Source organism: Neodiprion pinetum, chromosome 3, assembly GCF_021155775.2.
Source record: "Neodiprion pinetum isolate iyNeoPine1 chromosome 3, iyNeoPine1.2, whole genome shotgun sequence".
NCBI lineage: Eukaryota > Metazoa > Arthropoda > Insecta > Hymenoptera > Diprionidae > Neodiprion > Neodiprion pinetum.
Genome location: NC_060234.1, coordinates 35,455,620 through 35,471,847, shown reverse-complemented (window position 1 = coordinate 35,471,847; position 16,228 = coordinate 35,455,620). Strand labels below are relative to the sequence as shown.

Genomic DNA, 16,228 nt, shown 5'->3' with positions numbered 1-16,228 from the left:
GTCCGTCAAATCCATTCCAAAATTGTTTCGTTACGTTAACGTTACTAACTTCAGCCTGATTGCGAATCGATGGAGTTCATTGAATTAATTTCTTTTCCTCTTCTCCTTCACGTTCACAGGCGCCAAGGCTTTTCTAGGCCTGCACGAGGTGACGAAAATCGGAATTTGGCGATCGCTGATCGCCGAACTTCTCGGTACGCTGCTCTTGGTTCTGATTGGCTGCGGATCTTGCATCGCATGGGACACGACGGGGAAACCAACGGTATTTCAAATCGCCTTCACGTTCGGTCTGACCGTTGCGACTCTAGCACAGGTGAGCCAGAAACACAAAAGTTATTCGCAGATTTATACCTATAATTACTAGGACATTTTGGTAAACCACGTATCGTTGTAATAACGGTTTAAACACTGTCGAATTTGTTTAGATCAACATTTTCTGATTATTCAAATGTTGAATCTGTTTGCTCAGCCGAATAAGTATCGTGCAGATGAACACAATCGGAAAGAACAGCGACTGAAACGAGACTCTCTAGTTTCAGCTTGTCGTACGAAATTCATTACCGTTTTGAAGCCGGTAGAACATTTTTCGATTACAGTGAAAAGTAAAAACACTCAACGACTGTGTGCGATAACCATAAGTGGAAATTTTTGTCGGTACAAATTCGTCAAGTATAATTTCTAGAAAAAGAAACTAATCGTAAGTCGGGAAGCAACGCGACGTTTCATTTCAACTCGGTCATTCATTACCGATTTATACAAATCTACGGTGTGAAAAAAGTGTTACAATTTTTTCCCACCTCATTCCGTTCGGACACGTGCTCGTGACGTGCGTTTGACTCGCGGAGTGGGAAAGGGTTCATTCATTCGACTCGTCCGGCCACCAGCCACCAGATCTTTGTTATTTCTCACAGATTTAATCCACGACACGAAACTCCGGCCAGCCTCTTTATCAATAATCGATATAATTACCAAGTCATTCGTACGTGCAGCGGCTTGGCAACGATCGCTTACTAATTAACTCTGGAACCAGTTACACGCCGATGCCCGTAGCATGTATTTAGAGGGCCTCCGTCGCAGATTGAATGTCATTATTCAAACGTTTTCATAAGAGATTTCGTTTACCAAACTCGCTCGTGCTGCGGGCAAACTTTGATCTCGAGTCGTTTGATTAGTTCTCGAGACGAGAATGGAAAACAGGTGTGTTTGAAACATTGATTCACATTTTCTGCGTCAAATTATAAGCAGCGACGGAGAGTTGGCATGAAATATCGATGAAATTGGTCGTGGCCTGTATTAGAATCCGTACTTGACTTCATTTTTTTACGTTAAAAAGTATATAAAATAATATGTATGTATGTATGTATGTATATCTACGTCGAGTTCGTCGTAACTTTTGAACAATAATGGAAAGATTATTGTTTTCAATCACGCTTGCAGCAGCCTCGATTACCGCGAGGATTTTTTATTGTTATTTAACGACTAATTGTACAACGGATTATTACTCGGGCGGAGATTTCAATTTCGAAATTCATGTAACACGAGTGTACGTAGGTAATATCAATTGAGGGTAGGTATACGGCTAACAAGTAATAAAAGCACCGCGCCTGTTCGACTTCAATAGTGTATCGACTTATAATTATATGGCCACACTTAAAATACGCTTGCATATTAAAAGCCGTGAGATAATACACAGGATGAAAAAAACATCACGCGAAGGCGTGTACGTTATTATTACACGGGGAGGGAGAAAAAGAAAAAGTTTACCGTGCCCTTGGTTGCCAGAGTTGAATTGACTCGGGTTAACGAAGAGACTCGTATGAAATTTCGCGTGCAACGTAATGTCGGCTATATAATAATTATACAACGATTTACGCACGAGTATATAATATACCTGTATACATCGGACGATGCCTTAAATAGCGAATGATAAAGAACGTTTGATTGATGTCGCGAGGCGGGTATATAAGATATTTGACAAAAACGAAAAAACAAAAAACAAATTCTGCCTCAACGGAATGCAGCGTGCAAGCACAATACGCGATGCAAAAGTTGGACTTCTTTCGTACGGTTATTTATTCAAGCCTCGGTGTGTGACACGTGGCCGAGTGAAAAAGAGATAAGTAAAAACGCAACCGCTGCTTGGATAAGGCGTCGCGTATTAATTAAAGAAAGAGAAGGAGGAAAAAATCACAGGGAACGGAAGAAAGGAAAGATTGAAATGAAAAATAAAAATAAAAAAATAAATAAAAAAAAAAGAAACGAAAGCGAGAGAGTAAACAAAAAAATTGATCTGTAACCGAAGCTAATGGTCCCATACTATCGCTTACTACATCTCGGTCATATGTACGAATAAATTGCGACACTCGGTTTCTCCCTCAAAGAAGCTGTGTGCGCTATAATATTGTGTAGTGTGTTATACCGGCTTCTCGCCTCTGTTTAATCTTATTATGTGCCCCGCGTATATTATACATACCTTCTACCTCTGCACACATCGTGCGTAAGTATTTTACCTCTACATATAGGTATACTACGTGCGCTTACAAATAGCGAACGTATGTGTGCCCGAATGCTCGTTGTATGCATCGTGGGTACACAGAAAGTCACGAGGATTCGCTAAGTTTACTGGATGATGATTGTACGTAGGTGTTTTTAGCCACTCATTATATATCTTCAAAGTGTTGAATGTTAAGAGGATTTCACCACAGATTTTGCTGCATGAAAAATCCTTTTTTTTCGCCTTCGTCTATTGACACGCCATACGCAATTATTGAAGAAATGAATTATTGGCAAGGTCTATTCGGTGTGTACCTACTTAATCATCCTTGCATCGAAATCGAATGGTTCTTTTGCTCGAGATGCGACAGTCGTCTACAGAAATTAAAAATCCCAAAAGTTTTTAGCATTACCCTTACTTCGGATCTCTGTAAAAATTTCGAATTCATTGACTGTATTTGTTTTTTTTTTCCCCATCAATTTTGGAAACGAAATCTTTAAATTCTGGAACAGCGATATCCTCATCCTTATCCGACGCCAACTTATATCTTTGAGCAAAACTTCTTGTATCCTTAAACTGATGCCTGCTGTATTCATCGAAAAAGATTTATTCGCCTGCATTGACAAGGACTATCATGATTCTCGACAATTTATCACACAAGTAAAACCTAATTTTGCAGTCGTTCTCGGATCGTAGTCTGCGGGGATGCAATTTCGTTTTCATCCTTTTGCAGAGTTCCTCTGTTAAAAATTTCCTCGTTAATAACACCAATTATTTAAGAATCAAGAGTGATTTCAAGATCGCCGAAGACGCGTTATTCAAATAGGTAAATACGGTAGTAATCCTCTTCACAATGCCAATTCATCCGAGATTTCATACAACTGTGCGAATAAAATTGCAGATGCCTTGAGCTTAAAATTAGATAATTCACGTCTACAGAGATGGAAGAAAAAAAAAAAAAGTAGAACATTGCACGTCCGAAGGAAGATCCCGATTTTAGAACGCATCCTTTCGCAATCCGACCTCGAAATTAAACTCAATTTATTATTAGCATCGCTATTATTACATGGACCGATGGACCTCGTTTACCGAGTACATGTACAATGTGAATACATATCTATATTATTGTATTTTATATAGTATTAGGAGTTCGAGGTCCTCACGGAGATATAAATCTATATATATATATATATATATATATATATGTGTGTGTGTGTGTATACATACATATAAGGCTACTTACTTCGCTTTTAACAACGGGCTAATTGCTCGAACATCGAACCGACGGACAATATTATTATACAGCAGTGTTTTTTAATACCTTCCATCTGTATAATACGTTTATTTTCAGCATAGGCAGGTTCGGTTCACATACACGTGGGTACGTAATATATTCATACGATTACTCGTATAATGCACCAATACTATTTTTGGTCTTCCGTGCCACGTTTCGTTTCACAACTTTGAACATTAACTCCTTGCAAGTTTCACAAGTATAATACAGCTACGATTCGATTTTCGGTGGCTCAAATCCAGAGGGGTTAAGCCGATCGGTGTCGAGGATGCAACCGATCGTTCGGTAGACCCCCGAGGTGAAGAAAAAAAAAAGAAGAAGAAAATTAATATTAACCGGAGGCGGCTATTTTTCTTCTCGCGATTGTTTCCTCCTTCCATATTCTTCGACATGCAAATCAATTACATCGCGTTCGATCATCGATTACGCAACTGACGATGAGCTGCCGGTGTCGGCCAATAATAATCATCCAGTTTCTCTTCGTCGTTACAAATGCAGGACCGATAAAGCTTCCTCGCACGTCCGACGAGATGCAAAGATCTTTCGCGGATGCAGGGGAAAAAACGCGACGCTCTCGACGAATTTCCGCGTTTTCCTCCTTTCTTTTTCCTTCTCCCTCTCCCTCGAGTCTTACAATTTTTTTTCCCTCCTTTTCCCTCCGCCTCTCTTCTTTCTTTGCACCCTCGTCGAAACTTTGACACGAGTCCGTGTCCGCCACGCAGTTTGTTGCCCTCTTCGACGACTCCCTAAGGGGGGCAACTGTGTATCTATATTACACACATACCTGTATATTACATACATGCGTAACGCTGAAGGCGAACTCGACAGGGACAGGGTCTGTCTGTCTCTCTGCACTCGAAATCAACTCACTTTCAGCCGGAGTTACCGGTCGCCGAGTCGTTCGCACACACCTGATCCGAACGATTGCTTCGGAAATACGGTGCAGAGAGAAAGAGAGAGAAAGAGAGAGAAAGAGAGGGAGAGAGAGGCGGCGAGAGCAAACGGAATCGGAGAAACGGAGAGCGCCGGATCAAAAGCATTTCATCGCTGAAGGCGAACCGCGAAACCTCCCGGTTTAAATCCGGACCTCGAAGTCGCAAAGCACGGCGTCGATCAACGAAGCTGCGTTCTTAAACGGCGAAACAGATTTAGGGAGCTTGCGAAGGTTGTGGGGGATTTCGAAAAAATAAATAATAGTAGACAAAAAAAGAATTGAACAATTTTTATCAATTTTATCTCAACACCATCCGATAAACGCATTCGTTCGAATTCGTTCAATTTTATCGCATTTGAGAGGTGAATCAGTGTTTTTTTCCCCCGTTTTCGAATATGAATTATTTTACCAGGAACAATCTTACGTATGCCTTAGAGATGTTGAGTCATAGAACGGATGACTGGGATTTCGAAATAATTAATTGGAACGCATATAATTTTAACATCTTCATGAAATTTATCAAAAAACTATCTCGCACTGACATTGACAATAATTCTGTGATAAAATATGACGGTTAAAAAGAGTTTCCTTATAATTTTTAAGATGATCGGTTGTTGCCGTTAACTTTGGATTTGAACTTTCGTGAATTTATACGGCTCAGGTGTCGGCTGCGGTCGTAAAAATAATTACTGTAATAGGTGCAATAAATTTCTCATAACCATTAGGCGGACATCGCGAAACGCCAGACAATATTCGAGGTAAAAAAAAACTGATGTACTCCTTTTCGTTTACTTTGATCTCTTAGAATGAAAATAATTTTAAAAAATTCTTACGTCAATTAATAATCCAAGTTTTATACATTGAAGAGGGAAAGAAAGCTACCGACGTGGTTGAAAAAATATTCCTCCGTCCGGAGATGTAAAATTTTACAGTTATACATCGATATACAACGTATGGATATTCAACAATAACGTGAAAAATATACCTATTACATAAATGCGATAATGTGAATCTTCTTCCAGACGCGTTACGTAAGAGATACTATCAGTCGTCGGTGTCGGCCAATTTATAATTGATTTTTTTTTTGTTCTTCATCGTCCAACCGATGAAAAAAGAAACATCATTGATCGCGCTAATTACAATCTCTGTGAATATTCTTATTATTATATATATTTACTCCTCTCCCACGGAGAAATATACATATTTATACACATCTTCGCATCGTCACGTGTCACGGTCGAGACTCTCGTTCACCTGCGATGAGTAATGCAGACCTCGGTGGTCCTCCAGGCATCGGGCCTTACCTACCTACCTTGCCTACCTACGCTCCGTTGGTCCGTCATTCGTTCGTATTAGTTGCGTTACGTTAACCTTACGTTGCGTTTCGTTAATCCAACGTTACGTCGCGCTGCGTTACGTTAGGTTGGGCTGGGCCTCATACGCACGCCGTAGCGCGAATTCGACGTTAGGTTGGGCTGATTTACGTTACGTTGGGTTAGGCTAGGTGGGCTGGGTAGGGTAAATAAGGCCGACGGTTCGCCCAAGGGGTCTAACTGTCGAGATGGTGCAATTCTGCCCCGGAGGCTCTGACAACCTACTGACTCGTGCAATACCTTCCCCCTCCCACCAGCACCCCACTTCCTCCCTCCGCCCCTGCTTAACGCAACTTCCACACCGGCAGCTACCTCCTCGCTGGATTTTTACCACTAATTCAATCCTCGTAACCGCTATCCTGTCACCATGCATGACTATATCATCCGGTGCACCGGATCACACCGGTTAATTGACATTTGACTCCGTTAAATGACGCGCGATTGCGATATTCGCGGAGGACGTTACGTTGCCTATGGATACATATAATATAGAACGGGATCGGGAGATCCGCTTGTGTTTTTTTTTTTTCCTGTTTCGCTGGCTTAACGAGCAATCTCGTAATACTTTTCTCAGTTCCATGATTGTTATTGGATAATTCATGCAGTCTTTTCTTTCCCGTACAGTCGTTGTACGCTCAATTGACCACGACGTTGGTTGAATTCTATGCCAATTTTTCTATTGTTATCATATTTTGAAGTCGTCATTGCGCATGCCTTAGTTGGGGATTTAGTGTCTGGGTACACAATTGATTGTAATAATTATTGAACGAGCACGTGCATCTTTGACACTTTCAAATACTAGACCATGAATCGTCTCTGTGATATTCAAATTCGTGATAGTTTTTCTATTTTGGGTTAAGAAATTCGGAATTTTGAGTCACTCGTGTTTCTAATCCGTGATCAGATACATTTGTATTTGACCGTTGCTCCGCTGTTGCCTATGAATTCGTATTTGATCTCAATAGTTTTTTCCACGAGGCTGCAGTTGCTAATCGTAAGAATGATATTACATCGCAAATTGAAATCATCGCACATAATAAAAATTATCAAACATGGAAAAGTGACGTTATAAATGACCGGAGTGAGTGTCGAGAATTTATAAAAATCATTTGAATACGGTTTTCTTTCGCACGATTTGCCGCAGAAATGAAATTATATTAGACTGTTACGTTAAGCATATAACGTTATACACAGTAGCCCAGACTTACGTGATTGAAAGCAGGCGTGACAAAGAGGGCGCTTCTGATGTGTTTTCTAGACGAAAGGCAATCCTTGACAGATTATAATTTCTACATTATGACATATTGACAAAACGACTATACACCGTATTCATATTGATGACTAATCCTAATTTGTTTCACTCTCGATTGATATTCAACGTGGGCAGTCAATTATTATACTTGAAAAAAGAAAAGAAGAGAAATTACAAATGGTGTGTTGCAAAGAGAAAAAAAAAAAAAAAAACAAACATCGAAAACAAAAGAAATAACGCATTTGGAATGATTCATAGCCCCGTATGTAATAAACAGATATAACAGCGTTGTGTAGATATACATAGGTATACATATAATGCACATATTCATGCGTACAAGATCACACAATACCCGGGTTATTGTCATTTGACAATATATGCATTGCAGCAAGAGTTACAGGTACTGTTCTTACGTACATGTCGCATCGGGCCCGGTATTGCTACAGGTTTAAATTGGCTAATGCTTGTGTTACGAATTGCCTGGGCGTATGTACGCGTATTATTATTCAAATATTCAAATGAGTTCCCGCGTCAACGCGTCCGCGAAGAAGAATCGCGGGCTTGATTCGAAACGGCACGGATTACCCGTCTCGTCCTCGTCGCAATCTTACGCCACAAAACACACCCCTGCCCGCTTAAATTCGACGAGTCGCACCTCGGTTCGTACGATTAAACATCCCCCTCCTGAATACCCACCCCTGTACCTAATAATTATCCGTTCTTCATCTTCTTCTTCTTCTCCTCCTCCTCCTCCTCCTCCTCCGCAACGACTTGCACTTTTCAGCTCGACACCCACCCGACTTATGACGTCATCCTCGCATAGGTGTTGCGCGGCTATTTATAGAGGTAGGCAGATATCCCACAGCATATTATAATTCGGGATCTCGAAGAGATCGCGACTGCTGATGCTGAAGCTGACGCTGACGCTAAGAGAGCGGACACCGTGCAACAACGCGACCAAGAGATCCTTTCTAGCTACGACGTCTGCGCGCAGTTTTGTGCCCCGAGGGCCCGCCGACCGACCCACAGCCCCGAGTCATCCGAGTGCTCTGGCTGGTAGGGGCACGGACAGACAACCACTGCGCATGCGCGAAGGCGAAGCGTCGAGCGATTCGCGACGCCACGCGACACGGGACAATGATCTTTTGCCGTTGCACAATACCGCGCAGGGGATTCTGTTATAGTCCCTACTATGGTGCCTGCTGCCCACGGGGAGCAGTACACGTGCAGGTTCGTTCGACAATCGTGTCCGTTATACATTTGAACCGAATTTAATGAGTTTTCTTCGATATGCCGTTTATGTCTACTTTTTTTTTAACAGTTACTCCGCGTATCATTTACAACGATGACCATAAACTACACCCGATGCGTATAGATAAGCAACTGCGTGTGACGGAACTTGCATTTGACTAACATGAAAGCACGGTTCACCCAGTGTGAAAGACGTCCGACGTCGTATTGTCCTTATCCGGTTTTTTTAATATCGCCCGTCGAGATGATCGCGAGACGAACAACGCCATTGAGGATCAGGTGTGACCTCGGGCTGCAGCTGCAACATATAAGCGTTAGGAAACAGACCCCAGATCTATGCTGCCCTCCGGGTATGGGGAAACGCTTTTTTCTTTTTTTCTTTTGCCTCGGGGGGGTTTCGGCCGCGGTTCGTGCGATGACGGAGATTGTCTTCGTAAAAACGTTCTTTACACTTTTATTATACCGTTGTGGACTGTACGATGCATCCTGTTTTTCATGCTCGAAACTTTGTTGCAATACTGCAGGTGCGCGCTAATTTCCGAGCTGTGCCAATTAACAGCCATCAAGTTTTCTCGCTTATTCTGTTGTCCTTTTGCTTTTTTTTTTTTATACTTTTTGATTCGATTCTTCTTTGATTCTTACAAGCGGTGAACCGAATCGACGACGACTAACCAGCCCCACTTATTAATCGTATGATCTCAATACCGGAGATTGGGTTGTTGTTTGGATTGTTGATTTGATCCCGTTATACCGTAACCACACTTTCGGTGTACCTTTACCTTCGTAATTTAGAAATCGTTCGTACGCTGCAATCACCGTTGCGTTAGAATCAGATTACACTTTTGGCAATCCATGCATGACCCTCCGGTAGACATATGGACCCATAAAACTCTTTCACATTCGACGAGACCATCTCTCAACCTATACAATAGACGACACAAAAACATCATAATTATGAATATATTTTCGGAATACACACTCATTAGGCTGTTCCACTCTCCCATATTTCGGGTGTTGACAAAATTTTTCAAGCATACCCCACAAATCAATTTAACGTGATTCAAAAATAATTGCCTCATTTTTTCAGATTTTTATCTCAATTCTACCTCGTGTCGACAACATGGTGGATTTCCCCGTTTAAAATACAGCATTTCGGACACGTTCTAAATATATATATATTTTATTTGTCAACACTCGAAATATGGGACACCCTGACACTCATATACAATGCAAAAATTAATTGAGATTTACGAAGCTAAATCAACCATTTTGAGATCGTCTGTGAACCTAGGACAATCCCCGTCATTCGAATGACTCCGATCAATTAAACTCTCGTTAAATCTTGCATGTATCGTATCTGGAGTGATAGAGACAAAGTCGTCGTGCAATCCGTGAAGACAAAGATGATGAACGAATCATCAATTATACATCAACACTGTAAAGTACGCGAAAGAGCTGACGATCTCTTACTCCTCGATTCTTTCAAGCATCTCAAATTTCAAGTCGCCTCGAAATGTAACGGCCACACCAAGGCGTTAAATTTTCGAAGCAACGACTGCAGCATAACGGGAAAGTTTGATGTAGAAAAAAAACCTGCTATTTTATCCACAAGTGCATAAAGCAGAGTATTTCAAACAAATTTTTCGATATTTTTTGATTTCCATAACGAACGATACACGATCTGCCGTTAATTTGCTTTAATTTTGTTACTTATATACAAAATTGAGAAAAAAAAGAAAGGAAAAGAAATCCATGAAACTTTCCTGTCGTTAGGAGTCAGATTTTAACAACTCCAGTCAAGAACTCAACGTCTTGATCTCCGTTCCTGCAACTGCAATCGTCACCGAACGAAAAAGTGACAGTGCGAAAAATGTTGCATACAACGCGAAACCGTAATCATCAGCGACTATGATTTGGTTTTTAATTAAAAACCATCCCCATCCTGCGCTATCCAGCTGTGTTACAGCCGGAGTCGGTCGACGGCGGTGCGGTTGAGTGAATGAGCGAGACGAGTACGGAGCATACGGAGCGTAGGTAATAAGGTAATATACCCTGCACAGTGAAAAGAGAGGTTGTGTAATCGGGCGGCCGACGCATGTACGGGCCCCGAGGGCAGCGAAGACCTTGTCGCCGCGCATGAGAACTGGGCCGCCATGCCCCGGGGCCCGATCCGCGGCTGGACCCCATTCAGCCATTCGGATGTCGTGCCTAAATTCGTAGACTTTACGGAGTAGTCCGGACTATTTTTTACCCCCCTACTCCGGGTAGCTGCGGCAGGTACGTTATAATTGAGAGTGACGGCATGTTGTTACGCGGCCCTCCGTTATACCGATCAATGAAGTAACACGTCGGTTATTTATTACGGAATCACGCGTGCAGACGCCAATGCAACGCCCGGTAGATCCTCACTCCGGTTTCGCACCAGCCGGGCCAAACTTGATCGGTATTTTTCAATTTCCGACTCGTGTTCTACATAGAACTCACCCGACCGGGGTGCGCTGTGTTATAATTTCACGCTGTCAGCGTGATGCGAATAGACACGGAAAGCCGGATCCATTCTGCGAACTAGATCAATCGTTTGTTCTTATTGCCTTTCACGATATTTGCTATCTTTCAACTTCGGACTTTCGTTGAGGAGCAGAAAATTTTATTCGAGGAATAGAGTATTGGTCGGGTTTCAGCACTCCTGCTTTCAAATTTTTTTCTCAAATGGAAAAACTGTATCGATACATTTATTGTCGCTGCTTCGTGGCTGGTGGATCGTTGAATATGTTCAGTCTCAGATGGGATTGAAAGTATAAGTTTCAGAGGTCGCGCAGAGATCAGAAGAATTACACTGTGATTTATTTTTTTAACACCTCAATACGGATGCTTCGTTCGCGTATAATGGGTAGACTATTTTTACCAACAGTATATGATTGAATAGATTCAAAATCTACACTCAAACGATAATAACACAAGTACTTCAATTTCGTCAGTCAATGCCGATCATTCAAATAGAACTAGCGCCTCGGTGAGAAAAGTCATTCATTGGCGATTGAAATAAATGGAAGTTTTGCGGTAATACAGCAATTTACAAATCTAGCGCGAAGAGTCTGCTGCAGTTTTGTCGCGTGTCAAATTTAAAATTTACCTACACTCAAGTGCAAAAATAGGAAATTAACCACGTCGTATGATGTACATATAATTGTTGTTCGTTTCAGGCAATTGGACATGTGTCGGGATGTCACGTCAACCCCGCTGTCACCGCTGGTCTTGTCGTCAGTGGAAACTGCAGTCTGCTTAAAGGGTTCTTCTACATCGCTTTCCAATGTATCGGAGCTATTGCTGGGGCAGCCATTCTAAAGGTCAGTGGATATTATCACTCGAGGCAAGATGCATCGACTGCGAGCTATGCAGCTATTGCACTTCTCCTTATTGTGGATACCAAAGCCGATGACGAGTTCATTAACGTCGCTCTCCACAGTCCTGATTCAAGTTGTCATAAGTATGTCGCGTGATCCGGTAAAAGCTCTTGGCATGCATGTAATCGTAGCTTATTCGTTAGACGCACGAGTTGCCGTAACAGGTCGGTCGCATTTCGTATAAGAATCAGGCTGGGCCATGGCCGTAGAATCGTCAGGATCTGAAATGCGCGGACTGTAGATCCAATAAATTCTATAAAAATCGAACGAATCGTAAGACTAGTATTCTTGACCCAGAAATGATCGTAAGACGAATGAAATTGCCGTAGCGGTGAAAGATAATTACCTAATATCGCAAATAATATATGCATCGCGTATATTGACCGCCTCCTTCCGACCGCGATGCGAATATCCTGTTCAACTTTCCGAGGCAAACGTTCGCCTCGTTAAAATATCGCTGTTCCAAGGTCAAGGTCCGATCAGCGCTCAAGCCGCTCTGTTACATCAGAACTGGACACTGGTATCATCCTCCAATAAAAGCAATCAGCTCCGAATTCGCGACCAATTGACCCAGTTACTGCGGGAAGCGAACCTCCAGCTCGTATAATTCAAATTCAGACAGAATCTGCCTTGTATGAATTATCTATTCGCCATTTTCAAGTCGATAAATGTTATTCTAATATATATACTGTAGGTTTCTGTATAATATTATTACACAAATCTCTTTCGCTCGTCTTAACTATTGAAATCACTATAAATTATATTACTGCATTCGTAACAAGTTTCAAGCGCGATGAATACTGATTCTCATATTACACGTGCCGCGAGTTCGATCAAGTTTTTATACTTCTAACGAACAGCGGTCTAGTACATGAATTTCAAAGTGATGTGGAGCGAACCATTCTCGGAATGATTAGTTTTTTTTTTTTTTACCCCATCAGCAAAGTAACGGGTTTCTCGCATATAATTGTTCTACTATTTTTCTCACATCAACCGATCTCCTAAAACATTATATGTAGGAACTTGCGGAGGTGCGTTTGTGTTGCTACTTTGCGACAGGCACACTACCTCGTGCCGAAAGATTTAGCGACAAAAAATTGACAACGGTACACTGCATTGACCAGCGGGCAAACCGTGTGCAGGTACAATAACCCGTAAGGCCTTCTTTCCGATGCCGATAATCCGATACGTAGATTAACGACGACTACAGCCACGGGCCACGGTGCCGGTACCTTTTATTTTCGAATCACCGTTAGTTTCTTTGGATCAACGTTCCCGAAAGGCTTTCAAAAGTTCGACTTCGCGTCGCGGTGAAAACCATATAACTCGGAAATAATAATCCCATCGAATCCGTTCGATTGCAGGTAATGCTGCCGAATTCAGTCGCTGGAACTCTCGGGAGCACCGAGGTTAATGCAGCAGTGAACATTGGCCAAGCTGTATTGATCGAAGCCCTCATCACCTTCATGCTCGTCCTGGTCGTCCACGGAGCGACTGACTCGAAACGGAACGACATCAAGGGGTCAGTGCCGCTGGCCATTGGTCTTGCCATTACAGCTGCTCATCTCGCAGCGATACCGCCAACCGGAAGCAGCATGAACCCGGCTCGTAGTTTGGGCCCCGCCGCAGTTATGGGGCTGTGGGACAACCAATGGGTCTACTGGGTCGGACCGATCGTTGGAGGAGTCGCTGCCGGCGCCATTTACAAGCTATGTTTTCACATGGGATTAACGAGGGACGAGGATCAAGGATCATACGACTTTTAGCGTGTCTTAAGATTAGTTATTTTAACCTGTGTAAATTATTCAAGGTGCGACCCTCGCGAGTTAAGGGTCACTTGCAATCAGACAAGTGCGAGTGGTTAATTATATCTCTACGTTGACGAGTAACGGACCGAACTCGGTGCGCCGTTTTAGGGAAGGCACCAGGAGGTGAATATACCGAATGCTCGTCCCGGACGAAAGATTCTCTGTATTGTTACATGTATAGAAGTGACAAGACCGATCGTTTCGTTGCAGGAAGAATGAGATGGTGAGATCTTTTCAAAAAATATGTAGGTATATATATTTTTTTTTTTTTTGCTTGCGAATAACTTCTTCGATCGAAGATAATTGTATATTACCACTCGTACGTTGACACTTTGGTACGTTCAATGGAAAGAAAAAAAGGGAATATACATTATATATTTCCAAAATTATTTCACAACTTCATTAATCCTCGATTAGTGATGGAATCTCATTTTCAGTATGTTATAATGACATATACACGTAATCGGGAACCAACAAACGAAAAAATACAGAAGAGACCACTCGAATTACCAATATTATGGATCTTTGGTGCGTTATAACTTGCTCTTATGTATACGTAGGCACATCATCGTTAGTAGATTAAGTTCTCATCATTACATCTATCATCATACATATTGCGTAAAACTCGCTGTAAAATTTTTTGAGAATCATACCGGAAGATCGTTGAATATCTGTCTACTCGTCTCGCAACACCTAGAATATAAAGTGTTTTGATGCGAGGTTTCGTTCTACTATAACAGAGGTTAAAAACGTTGAGTATTGATTCGCGCAGCTACTTCCCCATCAGGGTGGCCACCCGTCTGGAAAACCGGGAAAACCGGGAAATGTCAGGGAATTTTGTATGTCAGGGAAAAGTCAGGGAAATGTCAGGGAATTTTTTGGTTGGTCAGGGACTTTTTATAGAACTCACGGATTTCAAAAGCTTTGTCCATAAAATTGAGATGCTATCACCGCATCGTCACAATTTTTCTTCTCTTCTTATCAACGATTATAAGCTTAGTTGTTGATTGTCACATGAATTCAGTAGTACGAGCAGACATCGATTTGATTTATCTATGGCCGTCACTGCGTGTGGAGACGCAAGTTCACCGACGCCTAATAGTCTAGAAAAAACGAAGCCTCAGGTTTTTGGCAGTAACTCAAAAAGTAAAAGCGCTAGCGAAAATTTTAAAAAGATTCTTAAAGAGGAGGAAATTTCCAATAAAAAAGTACATGCACCCGGAATTCTATCTTCAGTATTAGTAATTTTAATTTAACGCTGAACACAGGGCTCTGCGCAACTGTTACGGCATACACGCGCCGCGTCTAGACGGTACACCGCATAAAATAATTGTTTTGCTGTATTAAATGTCAATTTAAAAATTTGGATAAATTGTGGTGTATTCTTAACGCTTAAAGGAAAAATTTCCCGTTGGAAAAAAATTTTTACGTTTATTTTTCAAAAAGTTACACATTCGTCAATTAGTCATAATTCTTCGAACCTCGATTTCCATTGCAAACAGGATAAATGTTCAAATAATAGCTCTAAAAATATTTCGCTTCTTGGAGCCCGTTCTTAAATATATACTTAACAAGACCAAGCAAATGGAAATTTTCATTTTTTGTCAACTTTCAAAAATCACAATGAACGGAATGAACAACTTTTAAAAACTTTTATAACTTTAATATATTTGGCCATACTTTACCTAGGTTACTATAGTTGTTAGTGATTTCTGCACAAATTGTGCATCAAAATGTTAGGGAAAAATAATGATTTTAGTCAGGGAAAACCGGAAAATGTCAGGGAATTCCGTGAGCGGAATTGAGTGGCCACCCTGCCCATCTAAATCCCAGCTTTCTTCGAATTATGATTAGTTTTTCAAAAATCCTTCATTCTTTTTTACTACCGGAGTTTTCTTTGTATAACAAACATTCAAAACCCTGCTTTCGTGATACACATAATGTTCTCACGAAAGCGAGTGTAAGTATTAATTGAAAATTGTAAGCTAGAGAATGAAGGAAAATGCCAAGCGATTCGTATATTATTATAAATCTCTAAAGGTCAGTGTCACTCGATCTAAAATATATGACACAATATTATAAATCTGTAGTATTTATAATCAAATTTTTGCATGGTTTTCATCGAACAAATGCATTTTAATTCATTTTTTTTTGCACCGTGATTCTTCTTCTACATTTATCTGCGTCATCTGTATCGGTATTGCTCTGATTTACCCAGCATTTTATTTAAGTTTTGTATATATTGTACTTAATATTTAGAATTAATGTTTCTCTACGTGTTTATAGTACACCTGCATCGGTAACCTTTTACAACGCAATAAAGCCGATAATTATGTAAGGTGTTTTCTTACGTTATCCTGTACAATTATTGCTGTCGCCATTTGTAATTTTTTTTTGTCTCGCCATTCGAAATTACAC

General features: G+C 41.2%; 1 protein-coding gene across 2 annotated transcripts in view; it reads left to right on the top strand.

Moving 5' to 3' along the window:
- The window catches only part of LOC124215277 (aquaporin homolog protein drip), a 39,782-nt gene extending 23,634 nt beyond the window's left edge, over nucleotides 1-16,148 (top strand). For both annotated transcript variants that reach the window (XM_046618458.2, XM_046618459.2), the window contains 3 exons: nucleotides 120-313; nucleotides 11,802-11,945; nucleotides 13,367-16,148. In XM_046618458.2, coding sequence (XP_046474414.1) covers nucleotides 120-313; nucleotides 11,802-11,945; nucleotides 13,367-13,768 — 740 coding nt within the window. In that variant the 3' untranslated portion in view covers nucleotides 13,769-16,148. The remainder of the gene's footprint in view (nucleotides 1-119; nucleotides 314-11,801; nucleotides 11,946-13,366) is intronic.
- The last annotated feature ends 80 nt before the right edge of the window (nucleotides 16,149-16,228 follow it).